Below are 27,517 nucleotides of genomic sequence, written 5' to 3' on the forward strand. Positions count from 1 at the left end.
GGGACTGTGGGGAAGTATCACAGTTTAGGAAAGAAAGTCCTCTCTTTAATTAATGACTTTTCAGGCACCTATCTCAGAGTCATTCTGGGTAAAGCTTGGTTTGTTGGGTAAGTTACATAGAACTAAGGATAATAAAAAAACTTGTAATTGCATAGATTTAGTGCCTTATTTTTGGTAAGTACAAGATTGCGATCCAGTAACCAGCCTCCAAACACACACAGCTGCACCAGAGTACTTCACAGGTCTTTAAAAGACCATTTGCTTGTTAATGAGGCCTCGCTGTTGTTTCACCCCTTTGTGGAGCCCCCGCAGCTCCACTCTGCCTATTGCTTGAAGAATTAGCCCCACCCCTAAAATGTTTTCTTAGCCCCCCCCCCCCCCTCGAAATTTGGCTCTATTTGCGCCTCTGGGGAGGGTGTATGCCGTTAGCCAAACAAATCTTTATTTAGACCACACCCCTACTTGGATAGACCACACTCCTTTAAGAGGTTTGCCACGCCCCTTTTAGAGCACACCCAATTCTTTTCCCCACTTAAAGCCCTGTTGTCACCTGATTATGGTCTGGAGTTTAAGAGTCTGTTGCAGGAAGAGTCTTTCACCACGCAGCAAGGACATCGCTGTGTATGGTGGGAGGTTCGGTTCTGAGCAAAGGATTGTTTGCAGTATGGAAGCGGCCTTCGAAGTCAGCCCTCGGAAGCCGAGCGCACCGGTGCTGGTTCCGGAGCGCTCTGGGGAGACTGGGAGTTCCGCTCTTCGGCGCGGTAAGCCGCTGGAGAACTCGGGGCTTTTGTGTTCCGTTTGCAACGCTCACGCGTGTTATACTTATTATGCGTGGTACGCCTGTTGTAGTGTCCTGCGAGACACGTTCTAGTGTCCCGCAGGAAGCTGTACTTCCAGCCACTCCCTTGAGGGCTGGACACACTGCACCCCACACCCATCCATCACGGGTGTCACGAGTGACGTGGCCCCGCTAATAAAAAGGCCCGGGTAACGTGCTCTGGGCCAGTTACTACACCATACATCCTGGTGTCCGTGTCAGTGTGAGCGTCATGTGGGCCTGAGGCCCAACATTACACTGGCGATGAGGCGGGTAATTGACCCCGCGTGTCTGCGGCTCACCACTTCCTCATCACTCGTGGCAGAAAGAAAAGGAACGTGCCTGAGAGGTGGCACCCTCACGGCGATGTACAGGGCCACCAGTGACTGCGGTGCTGCTCTGGCGCGACACCACCCCCTGCAGTCCCAGAGCAGCGTCCGAATCTAGACATGCCCCTCTCTCGGATGTCAGAGGTGGAGGAGGGTGAACAGGTGACCCAGCAGTGACTAGCCCTCCCGGTCGGTCGACGAGTCTCCCGCCGAAGAAGTGCCAGGGACAGCACCGACAAGGACCCGAAGGCGGAGGATCCAGCGACGCGGCCCGAAGTGAAGGTACACAAGCGGCGAGCCAGAGCCAGAGTCTGCTCCCGCAACCGGCACTGCAAGCAGCCCGCAGCGTAGCAGGCAGCCCGCGGCGTCAAGACCTTAAAGCCGTCCCGCACACCGGTGGGGCTTCGCCTGAGAAAGGCAGAGACACGACTGTGCTCCCAGCGCCGACAGCAGCGGCATGAGGCAAGAGCCGGTTTACCTAATCAGAGGACGTGGAGAAGTGGCACAGACCACTCGCCCCACTCCTCCAGTCTCACCCCCCTCAGCGTCTATGCAGCCAAGACCATTAGACTGACACAGTGCAGCAGCCCAGGGAACGGAAGCGCTCCGCTCACAGCCTCTTTACAGTTGCACACGTGAGGCGGGAGCAGCGCCTCCAGCAGAGACTGCACGCTTGACAACCCGGCGTCTGTAAGGGACTGGTGTCCGTTCACGGTGGAGAACAGTCACACACCGGCAGTTCGGCATCTCAATGCACAACAGCACGACACGCCCGTAGAACGGGCTATCAGAATAAATCTACCGGTTTCCCCCAATGTGTGTCTCCCTGTCTGCAGCCCTCCGACAGGCTGCCCACACCTGCATATCACTGAAAAAATAAGGGAACACCCACCTTGCCACCAGCGGACCCCTGCACGTAGTACCGCCACGCCCGCCCCAACGACACTCGCAGCAGTGACTCAGCATACAACCGGAGATGGCTGCTAACGCCCCAGTGTAAAGGATCTGCGCCATCTAGTGGCCACACGCAGTGCCAGAACAGAAGGCTGCCACTAGCACAAAACTGCCTGAAATAAATGACCACGGTCACACCTGCCCACCCCCAAAGCCAGCCGGCATGATAAAGAGGCTGCGGTGGCTGGAAAGAGCGCCCACCAGAGCACCCACAGTGCCACCTGGTGGTAACCTGCAGCACCGCCTTCAAAGGCACCCCACAGTCTGCAAAAGAGTACCCTCTCTACGAAGTAAGGCTAGCCCTGCTGTCTAACACCAGCCACAAGCCCACAGTGCTCCACAAAGTAGCACGGCACCGATACCTGGCCGGAAACCACCACTTCACTAACCTTGCCACCACCTGGAGGAGAAACAGGAGAACTGTGCACATCACCCAAGGCTCCCAGGATACCCAAAATCTGCAGCAACCAGGGCAGGCTACCAGGCCGACCGCAGCGCCACCTGGTGGCTCCCCAGGCGCAACGCACTGATGGATAGACACTTTTGCAGAGCCAAAGCGCATAGTCAGCTGGACCCACGACTGTCAGCCCGGACAGCACCATAGACTGGAGGGGAGGCCCTGACACCCCACGACCCTGTTGGAAGTAGCTAGACCAGCAACAGGCGTTTACTAAAGGAACCTATCAAGGGGGATCCACACCGGCGCATCCACAGAGCGGGCGAGCACACTGACCGCCCACTGCGACCGACGTCAGTGTGGCTACATTGCACCCCACAGACCAGCAGTACTAGAGCACAGCCCGGCATCTCGCTAACTGTCCGGCAACAGCAGTCAACAGGTCCCAGAGGGTGCACCGCCACCACCAGCAAGACTACCCGCTCATGACCAATAACTGAGACGGACGGCACCAGGCGCTGCAAGACGCGCCCTCAGAGAAGAACGCTCATAGCGTGACCCTCTGCACCCTGCAAGTGAGAACAGCCAGGACACCTTCAAAGACAGCGAAGTCTCCAGGTAGCTGCCACACTCAAGAGCCCCCAAGGTGCCCCCAGCTGCACCAGTGCAAACCAGCATCATAGAAACAAGAGCACTGCCTGCCACCCCTGCAAAGTATGGGGAGAGACTGACAAACCCCGCAAAGAGCTACCTGAAGTTCAGAGCTACACACGGACAGCCACCACTACCAAGGACGGGTGATTAGCTAAGACAGCAACGCCTCAAAAGAAACTGCCCCCAGCAATAGCGCAAGGACGACTAGTGCAAGGCACGCACCACACGTGGCTGCCCAACGCCACTGCCAGTGAAGAGGTTGCATCACCAAACCCTACTTGTGAACAGGCACAACCGCCAACCACACCACAGGCACCCCAGTGCCAGAAGGGAGCGCCCACGGTGAAGACGAAGTGCACGTGGTCCGAAGCGTGCAGAAGACCACACTAGTGAATGCGACAGCATGGGCAGGCACTCAGGAGATAGAGACATCTCCGCAAAGAAGCATTGCTGAATGCAGGTAGGAGAGCATCCACATCTCCACCGCCACAGCGAAGCCCCGCAGTGGGCCGAAAGCAACTGTGTCCTCCTCAACACAGCCTCAAGATGGAGTCGGCGGTGACGCACGACAGGCAAGAGAGGAGTCGCACCCGCAGCGGCCCGAAAGCAACACAGTGTCCTCCTCAACACTGCCTCAAGATGGAGTCGGCAGTGACCCACGACAGGCAAGAGAGGAGTCGCACACACCACGTGGCAGGCCGCCATAGCAACAGGCGCTCCAACACCAGCGACACATGACTGGATGTCACATCGCCAAGCAAGGAGCGCGCCGAAGCGAAGGCAGAAGCCGGCGCCAGGACAGCGCCGCCTCGAGGTCTAAGCGTAACGCCCTCGATGAAAGAAGAGTGACATCCCTGTCACCCCGAAAACCGGAGAAACACAGGTGGGCTGAATAGACCTACAAAAGAGATAAGACCAAGGACTCGTCCAGCAGCCAAGAGCACAAGCTGACACACCAGACAGCCACCGAGGCGGATAGCCGTCCCTGGATACAGCTCCATGGGTGAACCGAACATAAGCCGCAGCAAGTGCAAGCCGCGTCTCATCCCTACGCTTCCCCAGGCGACCGTCCATCCCCAAGTGTCGGCAGTCCAAGTCAAATGGCATCCATGCTCCTGTCCGCAGATGCCACGGGTGAAGATCAGCACTGAGTGGCCGTCCTCACACCACCTCAAGATGGAGTCGGCAGTGGCCCCAAGCCAGGCAAGAGAGGATCAACACACTCTACGTGTTAAGCCGCTCCAGACACTCAACATCAGCAAGGCGGAGTCACGTGGCTGCCCAGGTCCATCCGGACATCTAAACTCTCCCAGCTAGTCACCACCACCTGTCATTCCGACTCACCACATGGCTGGCAACCATCACCACGCCAGCCATCAGCACATGCATCAAACACCACTCCCCGAGTACCGATGGACTGGAGTCCGAAGCCGTTGCCACACAAGCAGACTAAACAAAATCAGAAGCCACCTGTGAACCTGGCCTACACCGGAACAGCGACAGCGAGTGCAAGTCTTGATCAAGACTCATCCACCCGTGAGGGTTGTGCGTGCGACCAAGCAACGGCTCCTCGGCGGTCCTGCAGCTGCCCCCAGACGGCACACAAGCAGCGGCTCCAGCGCAGCCTTCCTACGGTCCCGCAGCAACCCCAACGACGGGCCTCCCCAGGCGGGAGAGCGAGGAGAGACATTGCCCAACCAATAGGTTACCGGTCACAGCCAAGTAGTTCAACAGGGACAGTCAGTCCAGCAACACCTCCGTGAAATCTCACTTGAGACTCCATCCATGGTCACAACGCAGCACGCTAAAAAGAACTGTTAAAACTCACCACAGACCATCACCGACGTCAGCAAAATAGAAGCCATGCAAGACATGTCATAGTCAGCGTACTGACGGTATGAAGCGGATGTCTCCAAGCCAGCAGTCGTGTCCTGAGTCCTTCAGGTTAAAGTACGGGTGTCCGCCGAGAAGGTCCTGCTGCTAGCCAAGTTCACCAGCCCATGTCTGATGTCATCCTGCCACCTGACTCGAGAGACTGATGGACCCTGTGGTATTTGGTTAACCGTTTGTTTCTTCCCCACAGGTTGGACTGACACTTTGTTTGTCCTTCAATAAAGTTGGGGAGGAATGTAGTGTCCTGCGAGACACGTTCTAGTGTCCCGCAGGAAGCTGTACTTCCAGCCACTCCCTTGAGGGCTGGACACACTGCACCCCACACCCATCCATCACGGGTGTCACGAGTGACGTGGCCCCGCTAATAAAAAGGCCCGGGTGCACACGCTCAGGGCCAGTTACTACACCATACATCCTGGTGTCCGTGTCAGTGTGAGCGTCATGTGGGCCTAAGGCCCAACATTACACCTGTTACGCCTGTTACGCGTGGTACGCGGTGAGCATTTCTCGTTACCGAGACTGAGCAACGTTCTACGCTGATATCCCCTTGCCGCTAATGGTACCGTTATTCACCGCCACTTCTCTGAAGTTACACCTGCGGTCATTCTTCGTTTGGGATATCGGTTTGCCTTACACGCAGTTGTGAGAAGAATCACACCTGCTTCTTTGCTTAGTTTGCTTCTCTTTTCTTAAAGGATTATGCGCAGTCTCTCCTAGAGGGAGTATTTCCGCACTAGAAACGAGACCCGCACCTTCGTTGGAGGGGATTGAGACTTTGGCTGCCGGCTTCTCAAGGGGTTGCAAGGTGGTAGGCATGTGAGTAGCAATGGGGGGGGGGGGCATTCATTCTCCGTAGTGAGAACGCACGTGGATGAGAGAGGGTACGGAATTAACGTCTCTCCTTTTCGCTCACATTCATCATACTGTGGTCACTGGATGGGATTACTCAAGCATCACCCTATTCTTTGGATCGCGGACTACAGTCGGTAGGAAGACTGTCCCAGTGTTTGGTTTCGTTCATCTTTGATTACCCCTTTCCCTTCCGCACTAGGGTACAGGGTGCAGTGTGTTCCTCCCCCTGTGGGGTAGGGCAAAGGGGATTTGGGATCTGTGCATTGCCCCCTCTGGATTTGTCTCTGGAGGTTAGTGAATATTGTTTTGTAACCTGACAACATACCTCATGAGCATAGCTGTATTTACTCCACCAGCATGGCTCTACGTACCTCATGACCATGACTCTGCATACCTCATGAACATGACTCTGCCTACCTCATGAACATGACTCTACGTTCCCCTAGGAGCATGGCTCTACGTACCCTAGGAACATGGCTCTACGTACCCCAGGAGCATGGCTCTACGTACCCCAGGAGCATGGCTCTACGTACCCCAGGAGCATGGCTCTACGTACCCTAGGAACATGGCTCTACGTACCCCAGGAGCATGGCTCTACGTACCCCAGGAGCATGGCTCTACGTACCCCAGGAGCATGGCTCTACGTACCCCTGGAGCATGGCTCTACGTACCCCAGGAGCATGGCTCTACGTACCCCAGGAGCATGGCTCTACGTACCCCAGGAGCATGGCTCTGCATCCTTCATGAGCATGGCTCTACGTAGCCCAGGGCATGGCCCTACGTAGCCCAGGAGTATGGCTTCACGTACCCCATGAGCATGGCTTTTTCGCACCTCATGAGCATGGCTTCTTCGTACCTCATGAGCATAGCTGTATTTACACCACCAGCATGGCTCTACGTACCTCATGACCATGACTCTGCATACCTCCTGAACAGGACTCTGCCTACCTCATGAGCACAGCTCTAAGTACCCCATGAGCATGGCGCTGCGTACCTAATGAGCATGGCTCTACGTTATTCATGAGCATGGCTCTATGTACCTCTTAAGCATAGCTCTGCATACCTCATGAGCATGGCTCCACATACCTCAGGAGCATGGCTCCATGTACCCAAGAAGAACAGCTCTATGTACCTCATGAGCATGGCTCTACGTACATGAGGAGCATGGCTCTACGTACATGAGGAGCATGGCTCTACGTACATGAGGAGCATGGCTCCATGTACCTCAGGAGCATGGCTCTACGTATCCCAGGAGTCGGCTCTATGTACCCCAGGAGCATGGGTCTACGTACCCCAGGACCATGGTTCTACGTACCCCAGGAGCACAGCTCTATGTACCACATGCACATGGCTCTATGTACCTCATGTGCACAGCTCTACATACCCCAGGAGCATGGCTCGACGTACCTCATGAGCACGGCTCTATGTACCTCATGAGTATGGCTCTATGTACCTCATGAGCATGGCTCTACGTACCTTATGAGCATGGCCCTACGTACCTCATGAGCACGGCTCTGCATACCTCACAAGCATGGCTTTACGTACCTCATGAGCACAGCTCTACATACCTAATGAGCATGCCTTTATGTACCTCATGAGCATGGTTCTGTGTACCTCATGAGTATGGCTCTACGTACCTCATGAGCATGGCTCTACGTACCTTATGAGCATGGCCCTACGTACCTCATGAGCACGGCTCTGCATACCTCACAAGCTTGGCTTTACGTACCTCACGAGCACAGCTCTACATATCTAATGAGCATGCCTAAATGTACCTCATGAACATGGATCTGTGTACCTCAGGAGCATGGCTCTACTTACCCCAGGAGCATGGCTCTACATACCTCAGGAGCACGGCTCTACGTACCTCATGAGCATGGCTCTACGTACCCCAGGAGCATGGCTCTATGTACCCCAGGAGCACGGCTCTCTGTACCTCATGAGCATGGCTCTATGTACCCCAGGAGCATGGCTCCACGTACCCCAGGAGCATGGCTCTACATACCTCATGAGCACAGCTCTATGTACCTCAAGAGCATGGCTCTACGTACCTCATAAGCATGGCTTCTACGTACCTCATGAGCATGTCTGTGTACCTCAAGAGCATAGTTCTACATACCTTAGGAGCATGGCTCTACATACCTCATGAGCATGGCTCTATGTACCTCATGAGGGTGGTTCTGTGTACCTCATGAGCACAGCTCTGGGTACCTTAAGAACACAGCTCTACGAAACTCATGAGCATGGCTCTGTGTACATCAGGAGCATGGCTCTACGTACCTCATGAGCATGGCTCTACGTACCTCATGAGCATGGCTCTATGTACCTCATGAGCATGGCTCTATGTACCTCATGAGCATGGTTCTGTGTACCTCATGAGCATGGTTCTGTGTACCTCATGAGCACAGCTCTGGGTATCTTAAGAACACAGCTCTATGAAACTCATGAGCATGGCTCCATGTACCCCAGGAGCATGGCTCTACGTACCCCAGGAGCATGGCTCTACGTACCCCAGGAGCATGGCTCTACGTACCCCAGGAGCATGGCTCTACGTACCCCAGGAGCATGGCTCTACGTACCCCAGGAGTACGGCTCTACGTACCCCAGGCACATGGCTCTATGTACCTCATGCGCACAGCTCTCCATACCCAAGGAGCATGGCTCGAGGTACCTCATGAGCACAGCTCTATGTACCTTATGAGCATGGCTCTATGTACCTTATGAGCATGGCCCTACGTACCTCACGAGCACAGCTCTGCATACCTCACAAGCATGGCTTTACGTACCTCATGAGCACAGCTCTACATACCTAATGAGCATGCCTTTACGTACCTCATGAGCATGGTTCTGTGTACCTCATGAGCATGGCTCTATGTGCTCCAGGAGCATGGCTCTGCGTACCTCAAGCATGGCTTTACGTACCTCATGAGCACAGCTCTATGTACCTCATGAGCATGCCTCTATGTACCCAATGAGCATGGCTCTATGTACATCATGAGGAAGGCCTTACATACCTCATGAGCACGGTTCTGCGTACCTCATAAGTATGGCTGTATGTACTCCTAGGAGCATGGCTCTGTGTACCTCATAAGCATGGTTCTATGTGCTCAAGGAGCATGGCTCTGCATACCTCATGAGCACGGCTCTGCGTACCTTATGAGCATGGCTCTATGTACTCCAGGAGCATGGCCCTGCATACCTCCTGGGCATGGCTCTGCATACCTCATGAGCATGGCTCTGCGTACCTCATGAGCATGGCTCTGCGTACCTCATGAGCATGGCTCTGCGTACCTCATGAGCATGGCTCTACGTACCTCATGAGCATGGCTCTGTGTACCTCATGAGCATGGCTCTGTGTACCTCATGAGCATGGCTCTGTGTACCTCATGAGCATGGCTCTGTGTACCTCATGAGCATGGCTCTGTGTACCTCATGAGCATGGCTCTGTGTACCTCATGAGCATGGCTCTGTGTACCTCATGAGCATGGCTCTGCATACCTTAAGAACACAGTTCTATGAAACTCATGAGCATGGCTCTGTGTACCTCATGAGCTTGGCTCTGCGTACCTCAAGAACCAGGCTCTGCATACCTCTTGAGCATTGCTTTATGTACCTCATGAGTATGACTCTACTTACCTCATGAGCACAGATCTACGTACCTCATTAACATGGCTCCATGTAGCTCATGAGCATGGCTCTATGTACCTCATGAGCACAGTTCTACATACCTCATGAGCATGGCTCTGTGTACCTCATGAGCACAGCTCTGCGTACCTCATGAGCATGGCTTTACGTACTTCAAGAGCACAGCTCTACATATCCAGGGCCGGCTTTAGCGCTGGTGGTGCCTAGTGTGACAATGTTAGTTAGCGCCCCCCAATGACCACCTCCACCACGGATTCTCTCACTAGCACCCTTTAACAGTGACCAAGTACCCATAAACACTCTCTCTCAGATGCATTGAATTCGTTATATAGCGCCACTCATACCAGTAAAGGATGTCAGAGCACTTTGCATCACACACACATAACACAGAGACAATCAAACATATGTATGTACTCCTAGGAGCATGGCTCTGCGTACCTCATGAGCATGGTTCTATGTGCTCCAGGAGCATGGCTCTGCGTACCTCATGAGCACAGCTCTACGTACCTCATGAGCATGGTTCTATGTGCTCCAGGAGCATGGCTCTGCGTACCTCATGAGCACAGCTCTACGTACCTCATGAGCATGGTTGTATGTGCTCCAGGAGCACGGCTCTGCGTACCTCATGAGCATGGTTCTATGTGCTCCAGGAGCATGGCTCTGCGTACCTCATGAGCATGGTTCTATGTGCTCCAGGAGCATGGCTCTGCGTACCTCATGAGCACGGCTCTGCGTACCTCATGAGCATGGTTCTACGTACCCAAGGAGCATGGCTCTATGTACATCATGAGGATGGCCCTACATACCTCATGAGCACGGCTCTGCATACCTCATGAGTATGGCTGTATGTAAAAATGACAGCCGCACATAGCGCAGGGTGAATGTCGGTATGTCGAGCCCTGAAAGTAATGCACAGAAGATGATTCTGCATCTGAGAGGCTTCTGTTGCGGGAACATGTCATGAGGCGGATGCCCTGATATTACCTGAGTGCGAGTTAGTAACCAATAGCAAAGCTGTTTTAATACTAGCGGATTTGAGGTCACGGTACAGCCTTATCAGAGACAAGAATTGGGATAACATGTTTGATCAAGATAACATAGTGTTGTATCCACCTGGTATTAATCCTGGTGGTTTAGGTGGATTAAGATTTGATTTCATAGGATGTACCACATTGACTATAAAGTTTCTGATTAGAGACTGTGGGGAAAGTATATGTGGCTTAACATGGAGGTAATGTGCCTGGGTGGAGATGCCGACGAGATTGAGGGCTTAGCTTTCACCCCAGTTCTCCCAATCAAGTCTTGTCTTTTGTGAATCTTACTAATGATAGTGATTTTGTAGACAATTCAAAAGTTTTTATAGAGAACTTCGAGATTATTTTTTTTAAATCAACACAGAATAATTTAGAAAAACAGTGCCAGACAAGTGGTGCACAAGGTAAGAAACATACTAAATGTAACGATGGTCCCATTTGAAGAAGAATTAGACAAACTTGAAATTTGGTGTGATTACGGAGATTGAGACCTTAGAATGGCTTGTACCTGTGGTACTGGCAGCAGGGGATGGCAATAAGTCAGGTTGTGTGTCGACCTCCACTACTGGAACAGAAATATTTGGGGCGATAGTCAGCCTTTGACCCTATATTATCTCTTTCTCTTTAGGGGTATGCTAAATTCTTTAGTGTGATGGATCTTTCTGTTGCGTACCACCAGGTTCTTCTTCACATAAGTTCAAGGGTTCTTCTGATGTCATTTTTGCATGATTCGTAACATTTAGGTTTATCACTTCCCCTTCAGATTGGCCACTGCAGCGGTGTGTTTTCAGAGGGTAACGAAACCGCAGTTGAAGGGGTATACATCATGTGTTGTTTTTTCAGGATGACATTTTGATCTGTGTGTGATAATCAGGACATGACAGAACACTCAGCAGGTTTTAGTCAGATGTTCTGTCTTACCTTAAAAAAAGACAAATGCAGATTTCGTGTGGATGCTGTGTTGTGTTGAGGCCATACTATATCTGGCAAAGGGATGAGTTCCAAAAGTGAGTTAGCACATTCTGTTGATGAGGGCACCAACCTCTGTTAACAAGGGTCAGGTTCATTCCTTGCTAGGCCTCGCCGAGTGTTACTCAAAATGTATCAGTGATTTTGCAAGTATGGCAAATTCCTTAAGGCGACTACTAAAGAAAGTCACTCCATTCGGTTGGTCGGAGGGACGTCAGTAGGTATTCATTATGCTCAAATATGACATGGGAAAGATGCACACTTTGAGATCGTTTAATGCAAGGAGGAAAATGGGGTTAAGCACGGCCACCAGTTTGAAGGATTTAGGTGCATTACCTGTTCAGTACGCAGATGGGAAGGAGCGTATAACTGCATTTGCGTCACACTCGCTGAAGGGGGCAGAAGAACCGTACTCTTATGGAGCAAGAAGCCTTTACCACGCATACCTTTACTACGAAATACGTAGTAAAGGCATGTGTGCTAAAGTTTGCAAAAAAGGGGGGGGGCTTGGGGTGGTCTCCCCCCCCCACAAAAAAAAGCGTGAGATAAAAAAAGGGGGCTGTTTCCCTGAAGTATAAAGAAAAAGACGTGGAGGCAATCGACATCGTAAAAGGAAACGGAAAAACACTTCCGCTTCCTCTTAACGACGTACAATGTCACCACGGAAGATCAAGGAGAGGAAAGGTAAGGAGGAATGAGGGGGTGGTGTCGCGGAAGGGTAAATTTAAGAGGTAAATTTTTAGGGTGGAAAATCCTTTAACATGAAAATGCCATTTACATGCATAGTTTAACAACGAAAATCATTGTAAAAGTATGCGTATAAAAGGAATTTTCGTGGTAAAGGATATGCGTGGTGATGGCATTCGCGCTGTAACGCATGCGTGGTAAAGGCATGCGTTACAACGGAATGCGTTGTAAAATCATACAACCGGATGATTTCAAACTTGGGTTCTAAGAGAGCCATGCCCAGAACCATGAGGGAGGCTGAAGTAACCTGAATTTAATCTTGTTATGGAATATCCGCCCAGTGTGAAGAACACGAAAAGTGGAGCCTTGGACTTGCACAGCAATAGTGATACAAAGAAAGTTCAACAGATCTTACTTTGACAATGCGTTAAGTGCACTCATTTCTTCATTTAGATAAGAGGCCCAAAATGGCACCACATTCATATTTTAACTTTGTCTTTTTTCATTTTTCAATTTGTTCAGTGGTAACAGGTTAATACCTCTATATGCGTTGAGGAAGAAATTCATAAACCTTGCCCGTGAAGTTTATCTAGGGAGAAATCTCACCAAAGCGAGGGTCGTGAGCGCTACTGGTGGAAAGGATAAAGAGGTGGAATAAGCAGCGAGAGATTGTGTCTCGTGCAAGGAAAGATACGTCCAAGGTGGTGAAGGAAGCACCTTCAGTACCAGCAGAGATTCCCGAAGAACCCTAAACAAAGGGCGGTCTCAATACTGTTGGTCCTTTCGAGCTATTGTTTCTCCCTAAAAGATATGTTTTGGTTGAAAACACTTCGCTTTGGATTACGGCAAACAGGGTAAATTGAATTACTACTAAGAGTGTTACTGAATTCCTTGGGCAGGTGTATGCATGTGCAGGGATTCCCACAACCTTCATAACTGATAATGGAGTCCAGTTTGTGTCAAAGGGAATGCAGGATTTGTAAAGAATCTCTCCACCGTGCATCACACAACGTGCTCTGTACTCGACGCAAGGAAATGGCCTTGTGGAGGTTATGAATTATCTGGTTAAATCTCGTGTTTAAATGGCTTTTGATCAGCGGGTGACCTTAAACGAGATACTGTGTGAGATTTGTGGGCACATTTTTACTACTAATAGTGTTACTCGTGTGTTCCCATCTATGTGCCTCGATTGGTGACCGGCTGAACCTACATTGAATTCACTGTGGAAGAGGAATCTCTGAGAAACAGAAGCATCTCCAGATAAAGTACAAGGAACGCTCTGATAAAACTTTTCCTGTGAGGGCGGGCAGTGGTTGTTTGGTGAGGAACTTTATGTCAAGAAACCTGGATGACAAGAAAGGAGGGGATGAAAGTCAGAACTGGGGGAAGATCCTTCTCCTACATCGCAGCCAAGACCTGGAACGAGCTCCCCACCGACATCAGATGTGCCCCCTCCCTGAACACCTTCAGGAAGGCTCTGAAGACCTGGAACGAGCTCCCGATCGAGCGACATCAGACACGCTCCCTCTCCCTGACCACCTTCAGGAAGGCTCTGAAGACCTGGACCGAGCTCCCCACCGACCTCAGACGCGCCCCCTCCCCAAACACCTTGAGGAAGGCTCTGAAGACCTGGAACGAGCTCCCCACCGACATCAGACGCGCCCCTCTCTGAACACCTTCAGGAAGGATCTGAAGACCTGGAACGAGCTCCCCACCGACATCAGATGTGCCCCCTCCCTGAACACCTTCAGGAAGGCTCTCAAGACCTGGAACGAGCTCCCCACCGACATCAGACGCGCCCCTCCCTGAACACCTTGAGAAAGGCTCTGAAGACCTGGAACGAGCTCCCCAACGACATCAGATGCGCCACCTCCCTGAACATCTTGAGGAAGGCTCTGAAGACCTGGAACGAGCTCCCGACCGACATCAGACGCACGCCTCCCTGAACACCTTGAGAAAGGCTCTGTAGACCTGGACGAGCTCCCCAACGACATCAGATGCGCCCCCTCCCTGAACAATTTGGGGAAGGCTCTGAAGACCTGGAACGAGCTCCCCACCGACATCAGACGCGCCCCTCCCTGAACACCTTGAGAAAGGCTCTGAAGACCTGGAACGAGCTCCCCACCGACATCAGACACGCCCCTCCCTGAACACCTACACGAAGGCTCTCAAGACCTGGAACGAGCGCCCCACCAACATCAGACGCGCCCCCTCCCTGAACACCTTGAGGAAGGCTCTGAAGACCTGGAACGAGCTCCCCGCCGACATTAGATGCGCCCCCTCCCCGAACACCTTGAGAAAGGCTCTGAAGACCTGGAACGAGCTCCCCACCGACATCAGACACGCCCCTCCCTGAACACCTACAGGAAGGCTCTCAAGACCTGGAACGAGCGCCCCACCAACATCAGACGCGCCCCTCTCTGAACACCTTCAGGAAGGTTCTGAAGACCTGGAACGAGCTCCCCACTGACATCAGACGCACCCCCTCCCTGAACACCTTCAGGAAGGCTCTCAAGATCTGGAACGAGCGCCCCACCAACATCAGACGCGCCCCCTCCCTGAACACCTTCAGGAAGGCTCTCAAGATCTGGAACGAGCTCCCCACTGACATCAGACGCACCCCCTCCCTGAACACCTTCAGGAAGGCTCTCAAGACCTGGAACGAGCTCCCCACCGACATCAGATGCGCCCCCTCCCTGAACACCTTCAGGAAGGCTCTCAAGATCTGGAACGAGCGCCCCACCAACATCAGACGCGCCCCTCCTTGAACACCTTCAGGAAGGCTCTCAAGATCTGGAACGAGCTCCCCACTGACATCAGACGCACCCCCTCCCTGAACACCTTCAGGAAGGCTCTCAAGACCTGGAACGAGCTCCCCACCGACATCAGATGCGCCCCCTCCCTGAACACCTTCAGGAAGGCTCAAGATCTGGAACGAGCTCCCCACCGACATCAGACGCGCCCCACACCCTGAACACCTTCAGGAAGGCGCTCAAGACATTGAACGAGCTCCCCACCGACATCAGATGCGCCCCCCTCCCTGAACACCTTCAGGAAGGCTCTCAAGACCTGGAACGAGCTCCCCACCGACATCAGATGCGCCCCCTCCCTGAACACCTTCAGGAAGGCTCAAGATCTGGAACGAGCTCCCCACTGACATCAGACGCGCCCCACACCCTGAACACCTTCAGGAAGGCGCTCAAGACATTGAACGAGCTCCCCAACGACATCAGATGCGCCCCCTCCCTGAACACCTTCAGGAAGGCTCTCAAGATCTGGAACGAGCTCCCCACCGACATCAGATGCGCCCCCTCCCTGAACACCTTCAGGAAGGCTCTCAAGATCTGGAACGAGCTCCCCACTGACATCAGACGCGCCCCCCTCCCTGAACACCTTCAGGAAGGCGCTCAAGACATTGAACGAGCTCCTCACCGACATCAGATGCGCCCCCCTCCCTGAACACCTTCAGGAAGGCTCTCAAGATCTGGAACGAGCTCCCCACCGACATCAGACGCGCCTCCCTCCCTGAACACCTTCAGGAAGGCGCTCAAGACATTGAACGAGCTCCCCAACGACATCAGATGCGCCCCCCTCCCTGAACACCTTCAGGAAGGCGGTCAAGACCTGGCTCTTGGAATGAAACAGAACTGCTGACTCCCCCCGCGCCTTGAGACCCTCACGGGTGAGTAGTGCGTTTATAATTCCCCTGATTGACTGATTGATTGATTGAAAGTCTGGGAAGGGGAATGTGGTTGTGCTGGAGTCGGGTGAAGTATGGTTCATGTCCAGGTTGGCAAAATGCAGACTTGGAGCCTTTGTCTGCCAAGAATGAAGAAGGACCAGTGCCCGTCCAATCCAGCACTGCCATCTTTCCAAGTCTCTAAACCACAATGTTGCCTTCTTCTTAGAAGGCCATTGCAACAGGTCCATCCTGGCTACTCTGGACACCTTAGCTTCAGTCTCTAAAACAATTTAAAGAAAGAAATAGTGAAGACTGATTCACCCCTCCTTACAAGGAGAGACAAGCTTGCATTCCTTTAACACATTTTTAATTACTACCATGTTACCATTAGGATGGAAATAAAAAATAAAAATCACACAGCTGCATACAGATGCAACATAGTAAACAATAAAGCTACTTCCCTCAAAAAACAGATCAAAGTCACCAGAAATTAAATCAGGAAACCATTTATCAATATTAAAGCCCAAACGAAGAATCTCTGTGAGGCTGACCGAGCCCCAGCAGAGCACGGTGCAGGCCAGAAGTACTTCAAGAAAAAGCTGCAGGACATCAGAACGGGAATTGCCTCCGCTGGGATCATCGCTGGTTCTAATCCATCTATTCTCCTTCGCACAATGCCCACAGGCACTTGGGCAGTCGTTTAGTCCTTTCACCACTTGACAAATCCACCCTGCCATCCTCTGGCCCTTAGAAGCCAACCCTGCACAGTCCATCAGCTCCTCTTCTCCATTGGATGCAGATCTTATATCCACCATCAACCAGGATTTTCATCACATCTCCATAAAATAGGTATAATCAGGTATATTCAAAAGGACCTGAAGGCAGATCCTGAGAGCAGTAAACGCTGCAGCCACATCCCCTGCCCATGCTGTATGTTCAAAGGGAGCCAACCAACTACTAACCAGCTTCCACCTGGCATTCGTATAGGCCCAAGCACGGCAGCGGCGATGGTGAAAATCCTGGATGAAGCCCTGCTGGGCCAGGGAGATGAGGACCTCTGAGTGGCCTCGATGTAACAGATCATTGCGTGTCTTTGTACTCTCCCTACTCACTTTTGTGTTGGTGGAATAGCGCTCCAGATGTTGGCTCCAGTCCCAAGAGGATGAGCTCTGTCAGCTGGTCTATACAAAGAGCACTTCTCTCACCCCATAAACCCCCTCTTGGAGTACCACAGGGCTCGGCATCCATGCCCCATACCACTCAGCCTCTCCTTTGAATGCCTAAGATCTTTCCACCTGTATGTAGGAGATTTGCAGGTCCATGTAAAATGAACAGTGAGTGTTTCATTACCTGCCCCGCGGACTGACTGCATCTCCAAATACAAAAACGTGTTCTCTCGTCAGCAGCTAAACCAAAGCTAGACCCTGAGTGAGTTCCTTCTCATTGGCCAAATAACCCAAGACTTCTCGGTTAAAAGCTGCAAACAAACCTCCAGGGAGCAGCCCTTCTCTTAAAGGGCAAAGAATGCCAAGCCCACCATGGTTTGCCCTGGACATAAACTCAAGTGAGATACCCCCATGAATACTATGGCTAACGACCGTCCCTACAAACACAACATCTTAAATGTATCAAACACTTCACCCCGCCAGATCATCTACAATGCGTCAGCCAGGTCCTAGTATGGATAATCCATAGCTTACCCTTGACGTACCGGACAGGCCTCTCGGCTCCCACCTGAAGAGCGCCATTAAACAGAATCATCAGTGGCAGAGCCAGACTCATCTCAGATACTCAACGCCCTCTTACGAGTTCCCGATGGGTCCCAGACTGGGAGTTACCAGCGTCCAAGTTTCACCAGCTGATCCGGCTGCATCGTTCTCCAATCCCCTGAGTAACTACTCATCTTCACTGGAACCTGTGACTCACACTAGTAATCCCTGGTAAGGGTAACTCTGCACATCCCCCCCAGTGTTAGTAGAGACCAATCGACAGTGCTCGTAACGAGGCCCTGAGAGGTTTAACCGCCACCCCTGTATTAACCAAGAAGAAATGGCTCCTACTGCAAGGACGATGTACATTCAGGTCAATGTGTGTACTTTCAAGAGTAATACAACCCGTCCCACCTCACAGCCTGAAGAAGACTACACTATGGGCAGTGAGAGGCGGCTTGCGAACACAGACGACACCTCGGACCCAAGTCATGCAAGGAGACCTCACCTTCTATCACTTCTCAGTGGTGTGACGAAACTTGAAGGGGGTCCCCCTGCAAAGCTGCAAAGTACATGGAGGGGGGCACCACACTCCAGACCCAGTCACAGACTTTCAGCCAGGGGCTTGCGTCCGTGCACAGTGCTTGAGGGGACCCCCCGCTCTGGACCCAGTCAGGAGCTTTCAGCCAGGCGCCTGCCATCCATGCACAGTGCTTGAGGGGGCCCCACGCTCTGGACCCAGTCAGGAACTTTCAGCCATGGGCCTGCCATCCATGCACAGTGCTTGAGGGGGCCCCCTGCTCTGGACCCAGTCAGGAGCTCTCAGCCAGGGGCCTGCCATCCATGCACAGTGCTTTAGGGGGACCCCTGCTCTGGACCCAGTCAGGCACTTTCAGCCAGAGGTCTGCCGTCCGTACACAGTGCTTGAGGGCGCCCCCCTCTCTGGACTCAGTCAGGAGCTTTCAACCAGGGGCCTGCCATCCATGCACAGTGCTTGAGGGGACCCCCCCGCTCTGGACCCAATCAGGAGCTTTCAACCAGGTGCCTGCCATCCATGCACAGTGCTTGAGGGGACCCCCCCGCTCTGGACCCAATCAGGAGCTTTCAGCCAGGGGCTTGCCAAAGCGTGCACAGTGCTTGAGGGAACCCCCCCCCGCTCTGGACCCAGTCAGGAGCTTTCGGCCAGGCGCCTGCCATCTATGCACAGTGCTTGAGGGGGCCCCACGCTGTGAACCCAGTGAGGAGCTTTCAGTCAGGGGCCTGCCGTCCGAGCACAGTGCTTGAGTGGGGGCCCCTGGAGCTTGCGGGCCCTGTACTTCAGGGGCTGCAGGGGCTATTGTTCTGCCAATGTCGCTTCTGCTCTGGTTTTTCGCCAGGATTTAGAACAATCCACCCATGTGTGTCGCTTCCAAGTCTCGGCTGAAGCCCATCTGCGCAGACTCTAGGCATGTGAGCTCCCTTCTCCGTCTCCAACTGCTTGGAGCACCTACACGGCAAAGCAGACGGTATATATGCAAGATAGATTCGAATGCACTGTAGTACCTACCTCATGATTGTCACAAATCTTCTCCAATCAGTATGTTCTGAGGCTGTTCTGGCACAGCTCACACGACCTTTGTTTCTTGATGTATAAATGTTTGTTCTCCCATCTCGTATAGTTTGTAAAGAGCTTTGGTGCCCTTTGGGCTAAAGCTGCACTATACAAAATACATAAATAGATAAGAGACTGGTGTTCTTAGTCCCCCGTCTTCCTCTTGTGATCCAGAGGAATAACAGTACAAGAAGCAGGTCCACGTGCCAGCTCCCCCTCCTGTCCAGCGTCCGCTACCGTCCTCTACCTGTCTACCTCCAGCTCTCTGCTGTGCCTCCTCTGCTTATTTTTCTTCCCTCTGTTTTGCCTTTTCTACTATTTTTTCTGCCCTCTATTTTGCCCTCTTCTGCTCTGTTTTGCCTGTTTCTGCTTGTTTTTCTTCCCTCTGTATTGCCTGTTTGCTTGTTTTTCTGTCCTCTGTTTTGACTTTCCTGCTTTTTTTCTGCCCTCCATTTTGCATTTTCTGCTCATTTTTTCTGTCCTTTGTTTTGATCTCTTCTGCTCTGTTTTGCATTTTCTGCTTGTTTTCTGCTCTCTGTTCTACCTGTTCTGCTTGTTTTTCTGCCCTCTGTTTTGTCTTTTCAGCTCAATTTTCTGCCCTCTGTTATGCCTTTTCTGTTGTCTGTTTTGCCCTCTTCTGCTATGTCCTGCCTTTTTGCTTGTTTTTCTGTCCTCGGTTCTGCCTTTTCTGCTTGTTTTTCTAACCAGTGTTGGTCTCTTTTGCCTTTTCTGCTTGTTTTTCTGCCATCTGTTTTGCCTTTTTCTGCTGTTTCCTGCTCTGTTTTGCCTTTTTCTGTTAGTTTTTCTGCTCTCTGTTTGTGCCTCCTCTGCTCATTCCTTAGTCTGTTTTGGCATTTCTGCTAGCTTTTCTGGCCTCTGGTTTTCCTTTTCTGACCTGTGTTTTGCATTTTCTGCTTGCTTTGTTATGTCTTCTTTACTTGTTTTTCTGCCCCCCCCCCGTTTCTCCTTCCCTGCTCGTTTTTCTGCCCTCTATCTTGCCTTTTCTGCTTGCTCATTTTTCTGCCCCCTATTTTGGCTTTCCTGCTTGTTTTCTGCCCTCTAATTTGTCTTTTTCTGCTAGTTTTTCTGCCCCCTGTTTTGCCTTTTCTGCTTGTTTCTTCCCACCGTTTCCTCAAGACCTGCCGCAGGAGGAGCTGACACGACAGAGACCTCGCACCCCAGCGCCAGCTACCGCCACCACTTCCACCCCCCTCCCCCTGGTAACAGTGCCACGCTCTACAAATGCTGATTGATCGATTGAAAGTCCCCCCAGCCGAAGAGTATTCTCAGCCCAAAGACAAGATACTGAAGCCGGCAGGTCCTCAGGTGAGAGATTCCCCTCCTCAGCCCTGGGGTGGGGAGTGGGAACAGAATGTTAAAACACGTCTTTATGTAATCAAATAGTCACCCGTGCAATGAAGATCAAAAAGGTGAAGAGATAGAAAGAGAGAAAACATCCTAGGTAAAGGGGACCCATTAGTGAAGTGGGACAACCACTTGTTGTCCTCTGTTGCCCTCACACACCCCCAAGAGGTGTCATGCTTCATCATCGGGCAGTTGCTCCTCGTAGGGCCGGCGCTGCAATTCCATACAGGTCCCCCGAAGGGCCTCTTTGTCAGGGATCTTTTTAAGGACTGCCGGATGGTGCATGTGGGTGTGTGGGGTGTGGGTCCAAATGAGGGTGATAAGGGTGCGTGCAAGGTAGTGAAAAAGTTAATAAAGGGTAAACATGCAGCAAATGTATGGATTGTAAACCCTTGGCAAATGAACTGCTAATTAAAATCATGCCCCAGAGGCACACTATGTCCGGGTGTCAAAAGGTCATAGGTCAACATGTTTCGCGCCTGCGCCGCCTTAAGGGTCGTTGGCGCTTCTTCAGGACCAGAGCAATAATATATAAAGTGCATGTGATAAAAAAATTACTAAACCCTCTAAATCAAAAAGGGCGGGGCAGTAACCTGTATTCCTATAATATGGCTACAGCTGCATGATGAAAAAACGCTCCTGACACTTTTGGGCATGATCCCCATCTGGGATATATGGAGGGTTTCGAGTGGTACCATAAACAAAACTATTAAATGGCACGGTGTGTCAGTAATACCGCACTGGGCCAGGGCCCCATTGAATATACTTGTATGTCTCCTGAGCCTGTTTTTTGTTTATTGCTTTATATTATTGATGCGAACACAGATGTGGCACATTATGAGGCATCGAGTTGTTACTGATGCTCTTAACTTTTGTTTATTTTGTGTTCTTTTTCCTAGGTTCTCATCAGGAGCGTTTTTTCATCATGCAGCTGTAGCCATATTATAGGTATACAGGTTAATGCCCCGCCCTTTTTGATTCAGAGGGTTTAGTAATTTTTTCATCACGTGCACTTTATATATTATTGCTCTGGTCCTGAAGAAGCGCCAACGACCCTTAAGGCGACGCAGGCGCGAAACATGTTGACCTATGGCCTTTTGACACCCGGACATAGTGTGCCTCTGGGGCAAGATTTTAATTAGCAGTTCATCTGCCAAGGGTTTACAATCCATACATTTGCTGCATGTTTTCCCTTTATTAACTTGTTCACTACCTTGCACGCACCCTTATCACCCTCATTTGGACCCACACACCCACATGCACCATCCGGCAGTCCTTAAAAAGATCTCCGACAAAGAGACCCTTCGGGGGACCCGTAGGGAATTGCAGCGCCGGCCCTACGAGGAGCAACTGCCCGATGATGAAGCATGACACCTCTTGGGGTGTGTGAGGGCAACCGAGGACAACAAGTGGTTGTTCCACTTCACTAATGGGTCCCCTTTACCTAGGATGTTTTCTCTCCTTCTATCTCTTCACCTTTTTGATCTTCATTGCACGGGTGACTATTTGCACCCTCATGCGTGGGTGACTTTTTGCACCCCGCTATAGGAACAGTGTCCCCTTGTGAAAACGAATGTAGGCATTAGGAGCATGGACACTGGACCTTGAACAGCTCCTTGGCCCCCCCTCTCTCTTTTTTTGTTATGTTTAATTTATGTAATCAAACCAAACCTCTCTTCTTGGAGGTGAAGGCACTTCTTTGGCATTGAAAGTATGTACCAGGGCAAAACTGTGTGCATGCCAGTTTGCAAAGTTTGTAAGAGTCACATTTACTGATAAAAGAAAGACCCCTTCTATTCCTCCATCCAATGAGGACTGCCCCAGCCAGATGTCATAGGGCAAGGGTCACATATAGCCACTAAGGACTCACCTATCTATATTTCACAGGGCAAAGCTCACACACAGATAATGAGGACTCCCCCAGCCAGATGTCAGAGGGTAAGGGTCACACACACTTAGGACTCTCCCAGTCAAATGACGCGGGGCAGTGGTTGTGCTCAGGCAATCAGGACTCTCATACAGATGTGAAAAGGCAAAGCCAGCAAAGACTAACTCAGACAGATATCACAAGACCAAGGGTACTCACCCAGACTGACGTAGCTCCCTTCAAAGTTGAGGTCCTTCAGCACTACTATCAGCCTGCTGGCCTCCGGAGCGGGGGCTGTCCAGCGACTCACTTGGCATCCCTTAATGTCGTACCTGAGGGTCAAAGAGAACTCTTGAATAAGGAGCAGGCACCATATAACCCTCGAAGTCCACCCTTCATTTATGAAAACCTTCACTCGGTGTACCAATATTATCCTTGCAGTGATTGCTACTAGTGTTCCCAAGAAGAAATTGATTTCTTCACAGAAAATGATCAGTTTTCTTAAAATAACCCTCACCCACCAACGAGTCATTTGGTGGCATGCTTCATCATCGGATTCTTCCCGCCCTGCTGCAGGACGGGGGTGCTATGACCAATGGAGACTTGGGAGCACTTTTCGTGAGATAAAACTATGTTGTGATGTGAGAGTGGAAGGGTCAAAAAGTATAGTGAGTCTAAAACATACCTGGCTACACGGACCCAATACTTTATTAATTCCTATAGTTGGTATTGTAAAATGGGGGTTGAAGAACTGTGCACTATAATGAGTGAACTTCTCCCTGGTCGACATGTTTCAAGGTCAAGGTGGAATACGAAGTATGTACCATTTCTGCTCACTGGGGGGAGACCAAAGGCAAACGTGGTGAGGCTGCTGGGTGGGGGATCTAGAATATCAAGATAAAGAACAGTTAAGGTCCTTTATGCAGTTTTTCAGAGGGTCTGCGGACAAAACGGAGTCATTGAGAGTGGTACTGTCTAAAGTTTATATATTTGAAAGATCATAAGTGCAGAAAGAAACATACAAGAAAAACAACATTGAAGCATGAGAAAGGGGTGGGATGTGGCTGGGCGTCAAACATGGTGGTTGCAATGTGAGCGAGCTTGGCTTGCAGCCCTAAACATCCAACCACATCTGGCCAGAGCACCCCCAAGGGCAGTGGTGCCTGCAACAGCAGAAAGGTGCCATGGAGAGGCGTACATCAGCCCATGAGGCAGAGGATCAAGACTGATTTCCATATAGCTGGGTCTGAAATGAGGTGGCGAAGTGAGCTAAAGAACAATGATGGATTCAACCCAGATCTGTGACTGGGGGTGTGTGTCTGAAATGTTTCAGTGCTCCGTCCACCATCTCCTTGTGTTTGCTTTGTTCGCCCTAAGTTGGCAGGGTATTCCCAGACTGGAGTCAAGCTAGCCTGGCTGATGAGCGGTGTGACCCTGAAACTGGTCCCAGGATGCTTGTTTCCAGTCCAGGGAAGACCTGGCTTGGCAGTTCAGGCTGGACTGTTCCCAAAAGGAACAGGGTCAAGACTGATTTCCATATAGCTGTGTCTGAACTGATGTGGCACAGTGAACTAAAGAACGATGATGGATTCAACCAATATCTGTGACTGGGGGGGGGGGGGGGGGGGGGGTAGTGTCTGAAAAGTTCCGTCCATGATCTCCTCAGGTTTGCTTTGTTCACCCTAAGTTGGCAAGGTATGCCAAGACGTGGGTCCCTTGCTCACTTTGCCACTGGATTCAAGCTAGCGTGGCTGATGAGGCGTGTTACCCCGAAATGAGTCCCAGGGGGCTTGTTTCCGGTCCAGGGAATACATGGCTTGGCAGTTTGGGCTGGAGTGTTCCCATGAGGCACAGGGTCAAAACTGGTTTGCATAGAGCTGGGTCTGAACTGGGGTGGCGAAGTGAGCTCAAGAATGATGATGGATTCAACCCAGATCTGTGACTGGGAGTGAGTGTCTGAAAAGTGTCAGGGCTCCGTCCATCATCTCCTTGTGTTTGCCCTAATTTTACAGGGTATGCCCAGAAGTAGGTACCTTGCTCACTTTGCCACTGGATTCAAGCTACCTGGCTGGTGAAGGGTGTTAACCCGAAACAGGTCCCAGTATGCTTGTTTACAGTCCAGGGTATACCTGGCTTAGCAGTGAGGGTTGGACTGTTCCCATGAGGTACAGGGTCAAGACTGATTTGCATAGAGCTGGGACTGAATGGGGTCGCAAAGTGAGCTAAAGAATGATGATGGATTCAACACACATCAGTGACTGCGGATGAGTGTCTGGAAAGTTTCAGCACTCCGTCCATCATCTACTTATGTTTGCTTAGTTTGCCCTAAGTTGGCAGGGTATACCCAGACGTGGGTCTCTTGCTCACTTTGCCACTAGATTCAAGCTAGCGTGGCTGATGAGGGGTGTTACCCCGAAACCGGTCCCAGGATGCTTGTTTCCAGTCAGGGGAAGACGTGGCTTGACAGTTTGGGCTGGACTTTTCCCGTGAGGCACAGGGTCAAGACTGATTTGCATAGAGCTGGGTCTGATCTGGCGTGGGGATTTGAGCTCAAGAATGATGATGGATTAAACCCAGATCTGTGACTGAGAGGGAGTGTCTGGAAAGTGTCAGCGCTCCGTCCATCATCTCCTTGTGTTTGCTTTGTTTGCCCTAAGTTGGCAGGGTATTCCTAGAAGTGGGTCCCTTGCTCACTTTGCCACTGGATTCAAGCTACCTGGCGGGTGAGGGGTGTTAACCCAAAACTGGTCCCAGGATGCTTGTTTCCAGTTCAGGGAAGACCAGTCTTGGCAATTCGGGTTAGACTGTTCCCATGAGGCACAGAATCCAGACTGATATGCATAGAGCTGGATCTCAAATGGGGTGGCGAAGTGAGCTAAACAATGATGGATTCTACCCACTTCTGTGACTGGGGATGAGTGTCTGAAAACTTTCAGCGCTCCGTCCATCATCTCCTTGTGTTTGCTTTGTTCGCCCTAAATTGGCAAGGTATGCCCAGACGTGGGTCCCTTGCTCACTTTGCCCCTGGATTCAACTAGCATGGCTGATGAGGGGTGTTACCCCAAAACAATTCCCAGGATGCTTGTTTCTAGTCCAGGGAAGACCTGGCTTGGCAGTTTGGGCTGGACTATTCCCATGAGGCACAGGGTCAAGACTGATTTGCAAAGAGCTGGGTCTGAACTGGGGTGGCGAAGTGAGCTAAACAACGATGATGTATTCAACCAGATCCGTGACTGGGGTGAGTGTCTAAAATGTTTCAGCGTTCCGTCCATCATTTCCTTGTGTTTGCTTAGTTTGCCCTAAGTTGGCGGGGTATTCCCAGACGTGGGTCCCTTTTTAGGTCGAGGACTACCGGTCTGCCGAAGGCAGAACCGGAAGTCGAGATTTAATGTTTCCTAGAGTGGCTCCTTAGCCCGCCTCTCTTTTTGCCTCTCCTCCATTGGCTGGCTTCCTAAACGGAGGCCCGCCATTGGAGAGAGCCGTCCCTCTAAATAGGCTCCGTCTTTTTCAGATTCGGGGGCGTGTTCCTTGCTGTTCTTTCCACTTTTTAGCCACGCCCTTTTAGAACAGCAGGAACACGCCCCCGAATCCGAAAAAGTTTCGGAGCTTCCATCCGCCATTGTTTTGCTGTCCTCTGGCCGTGAGGATCTTCGTGCTGTTGTGAGTATAGTTGGCGGCGCTGCCCTTCGATGAGCAGGGATCCGCACCGTGCCTTGGACGCCTTTCCCCCTTGTTAGACTCTCTCTGTAGGTGGGGCCCCTTACAGCTAGTAATCTCACCCGGCCTTGTTTAGCATTCAGATTTTGTTTCCTCTCATATCCCCTTTTATAGTGCACACTACAGAAGACGTGAACAGCTTACAAAACTGAGCACAGTAACTCCAAACGTTCAGATGGTGAAGAGATCAGAGATCTGTAAGCCTTTCAGCCTGCGCAAGCTCGAAACGGAGCTGTAGTATTTACAAATGAAACAATTTCCACACAAAACTTAGCTGCGCCTTTAAAATCATGCATCGCTTAACAGTTGCACTTGTATGACTGCTCGTAGATTGAAGCTTTACAGAGACAGCCTCTGTTTGCACACCTGCATCCTACGCTGCTTCTCTGTAGAAAGGTGTTAGAGGCAGGGCCCATCCCCCAGCAGAGTTAAGAGAACGCGGGTCTCTTGCGATGCTAATTGTCCCTTTGTTATGCGAAGAGATGCATTTTCATCTCCAGTTCGGCGGCATCCTGAGGCCATGCCCTGAGTTTCCTCTCAAAGCAGGGAGTGTTCACAGACGCTGTTGAGAAAGGCCTCACAGATTTTAGAATCATGCCAAACAAGCGCACCTCTCTTTTAAGGCCTGATGACTTAATCAGTTAACCTCCAAGTGCCTAAAATAAACAAAAAATGAATGTGTCCGTGTGTAATGTTACACAGGCTACATACAGTTTTGAAGACACAATTGGGATGTGCAGAATGAAACAGGCGTACCTTTTGTTTTATCAAGTGTATATATGCATTTTTTTTATTTCTGTTGAGTTTAACATAGTCTTGCGCAAGCTTTTGTGCTGCACCGCAGAGCGAGCACCTGCCTCTGTGGGCCTGCAGTCAATAAAGAAACCCTATTTACCCCATATTTATGTCAGTTACTACATTATTTTCAGACAGTACAGCTCAGAAATAGCAGTCAAAGGTTGCCTAGTTTTGTTTCTGACCTTTGTTGTCTAAAACTAAAGCACCAATTTAGAGAAATATCATGATACTGTTCCAGCAGCTAAATAATTCATAGTTAATATTTAGCTGCTTAACAGAGTACCGGGAAGTTGTATTGGGTACCTATTTCTAAAGCAGGAGGAGCGGTCTCATTGGATACACAATTGTGGCACACCTGCTCCCTGGCATAAGTTTTGTGCTCACACAATAAATAAGAGTACATACAAAATCAACACAACTATAAGGTGCACTGCAATTGCGTCTATAACTATAATTGGGGCTCAGATCAAGACATGTGGGGCTATGTGTATATTACCTGTTGCGACCAGCACACAACACTGCAATATCAGAGTATGCGTCACAACTTGTGGGTTCAT

The 27,517-nt window shown here is 51.1% G+C and overlaps 1 protein-coding gene across 5 annotated transcripts in view; it reads right to left on the reverse strand.

Annotated features, from left to right (window-relative positions):
- PIP5KL1 (phosphatidylinositol-4-phosphate 5-kinase like 1) overlaps nucleotides 1-27,517 on the reverse strand; it is a 621,182-nt gene that overhangs the window by 112,118 nt on the left and 481,547 nt on the right. For all 5 annotated transcript variants that reach the window (XM_085614153.1, XM_085614158.1, XM_085614155.1 and 2 more), the window contains one exon: nucleotides 22,665-22,777. In XM_085614153.1, coding sequence (XP_085470279.1) covers nucleotides 22,665-22,777 — 113 coding nt within the window. The remainder of the gene's footprint in view (nucleotides 1-22,664; nucleotides 22,778-27,517) is intronic.

This window comes from Triturus cristatus, chromosome 1_2 (genome assembly GCF_964204655.1).
Source record: "Triturus cristatus chromosome 1_2, aTriCri1.1, whole genome shotgun sequence".
NCBI classification, from domain to species: domain Eukaryota; kingdom Metazoa; phylum Chordata; class Amphibia; order Caudata; family Salamandridae; genus Triturus; species Triturus cristatus.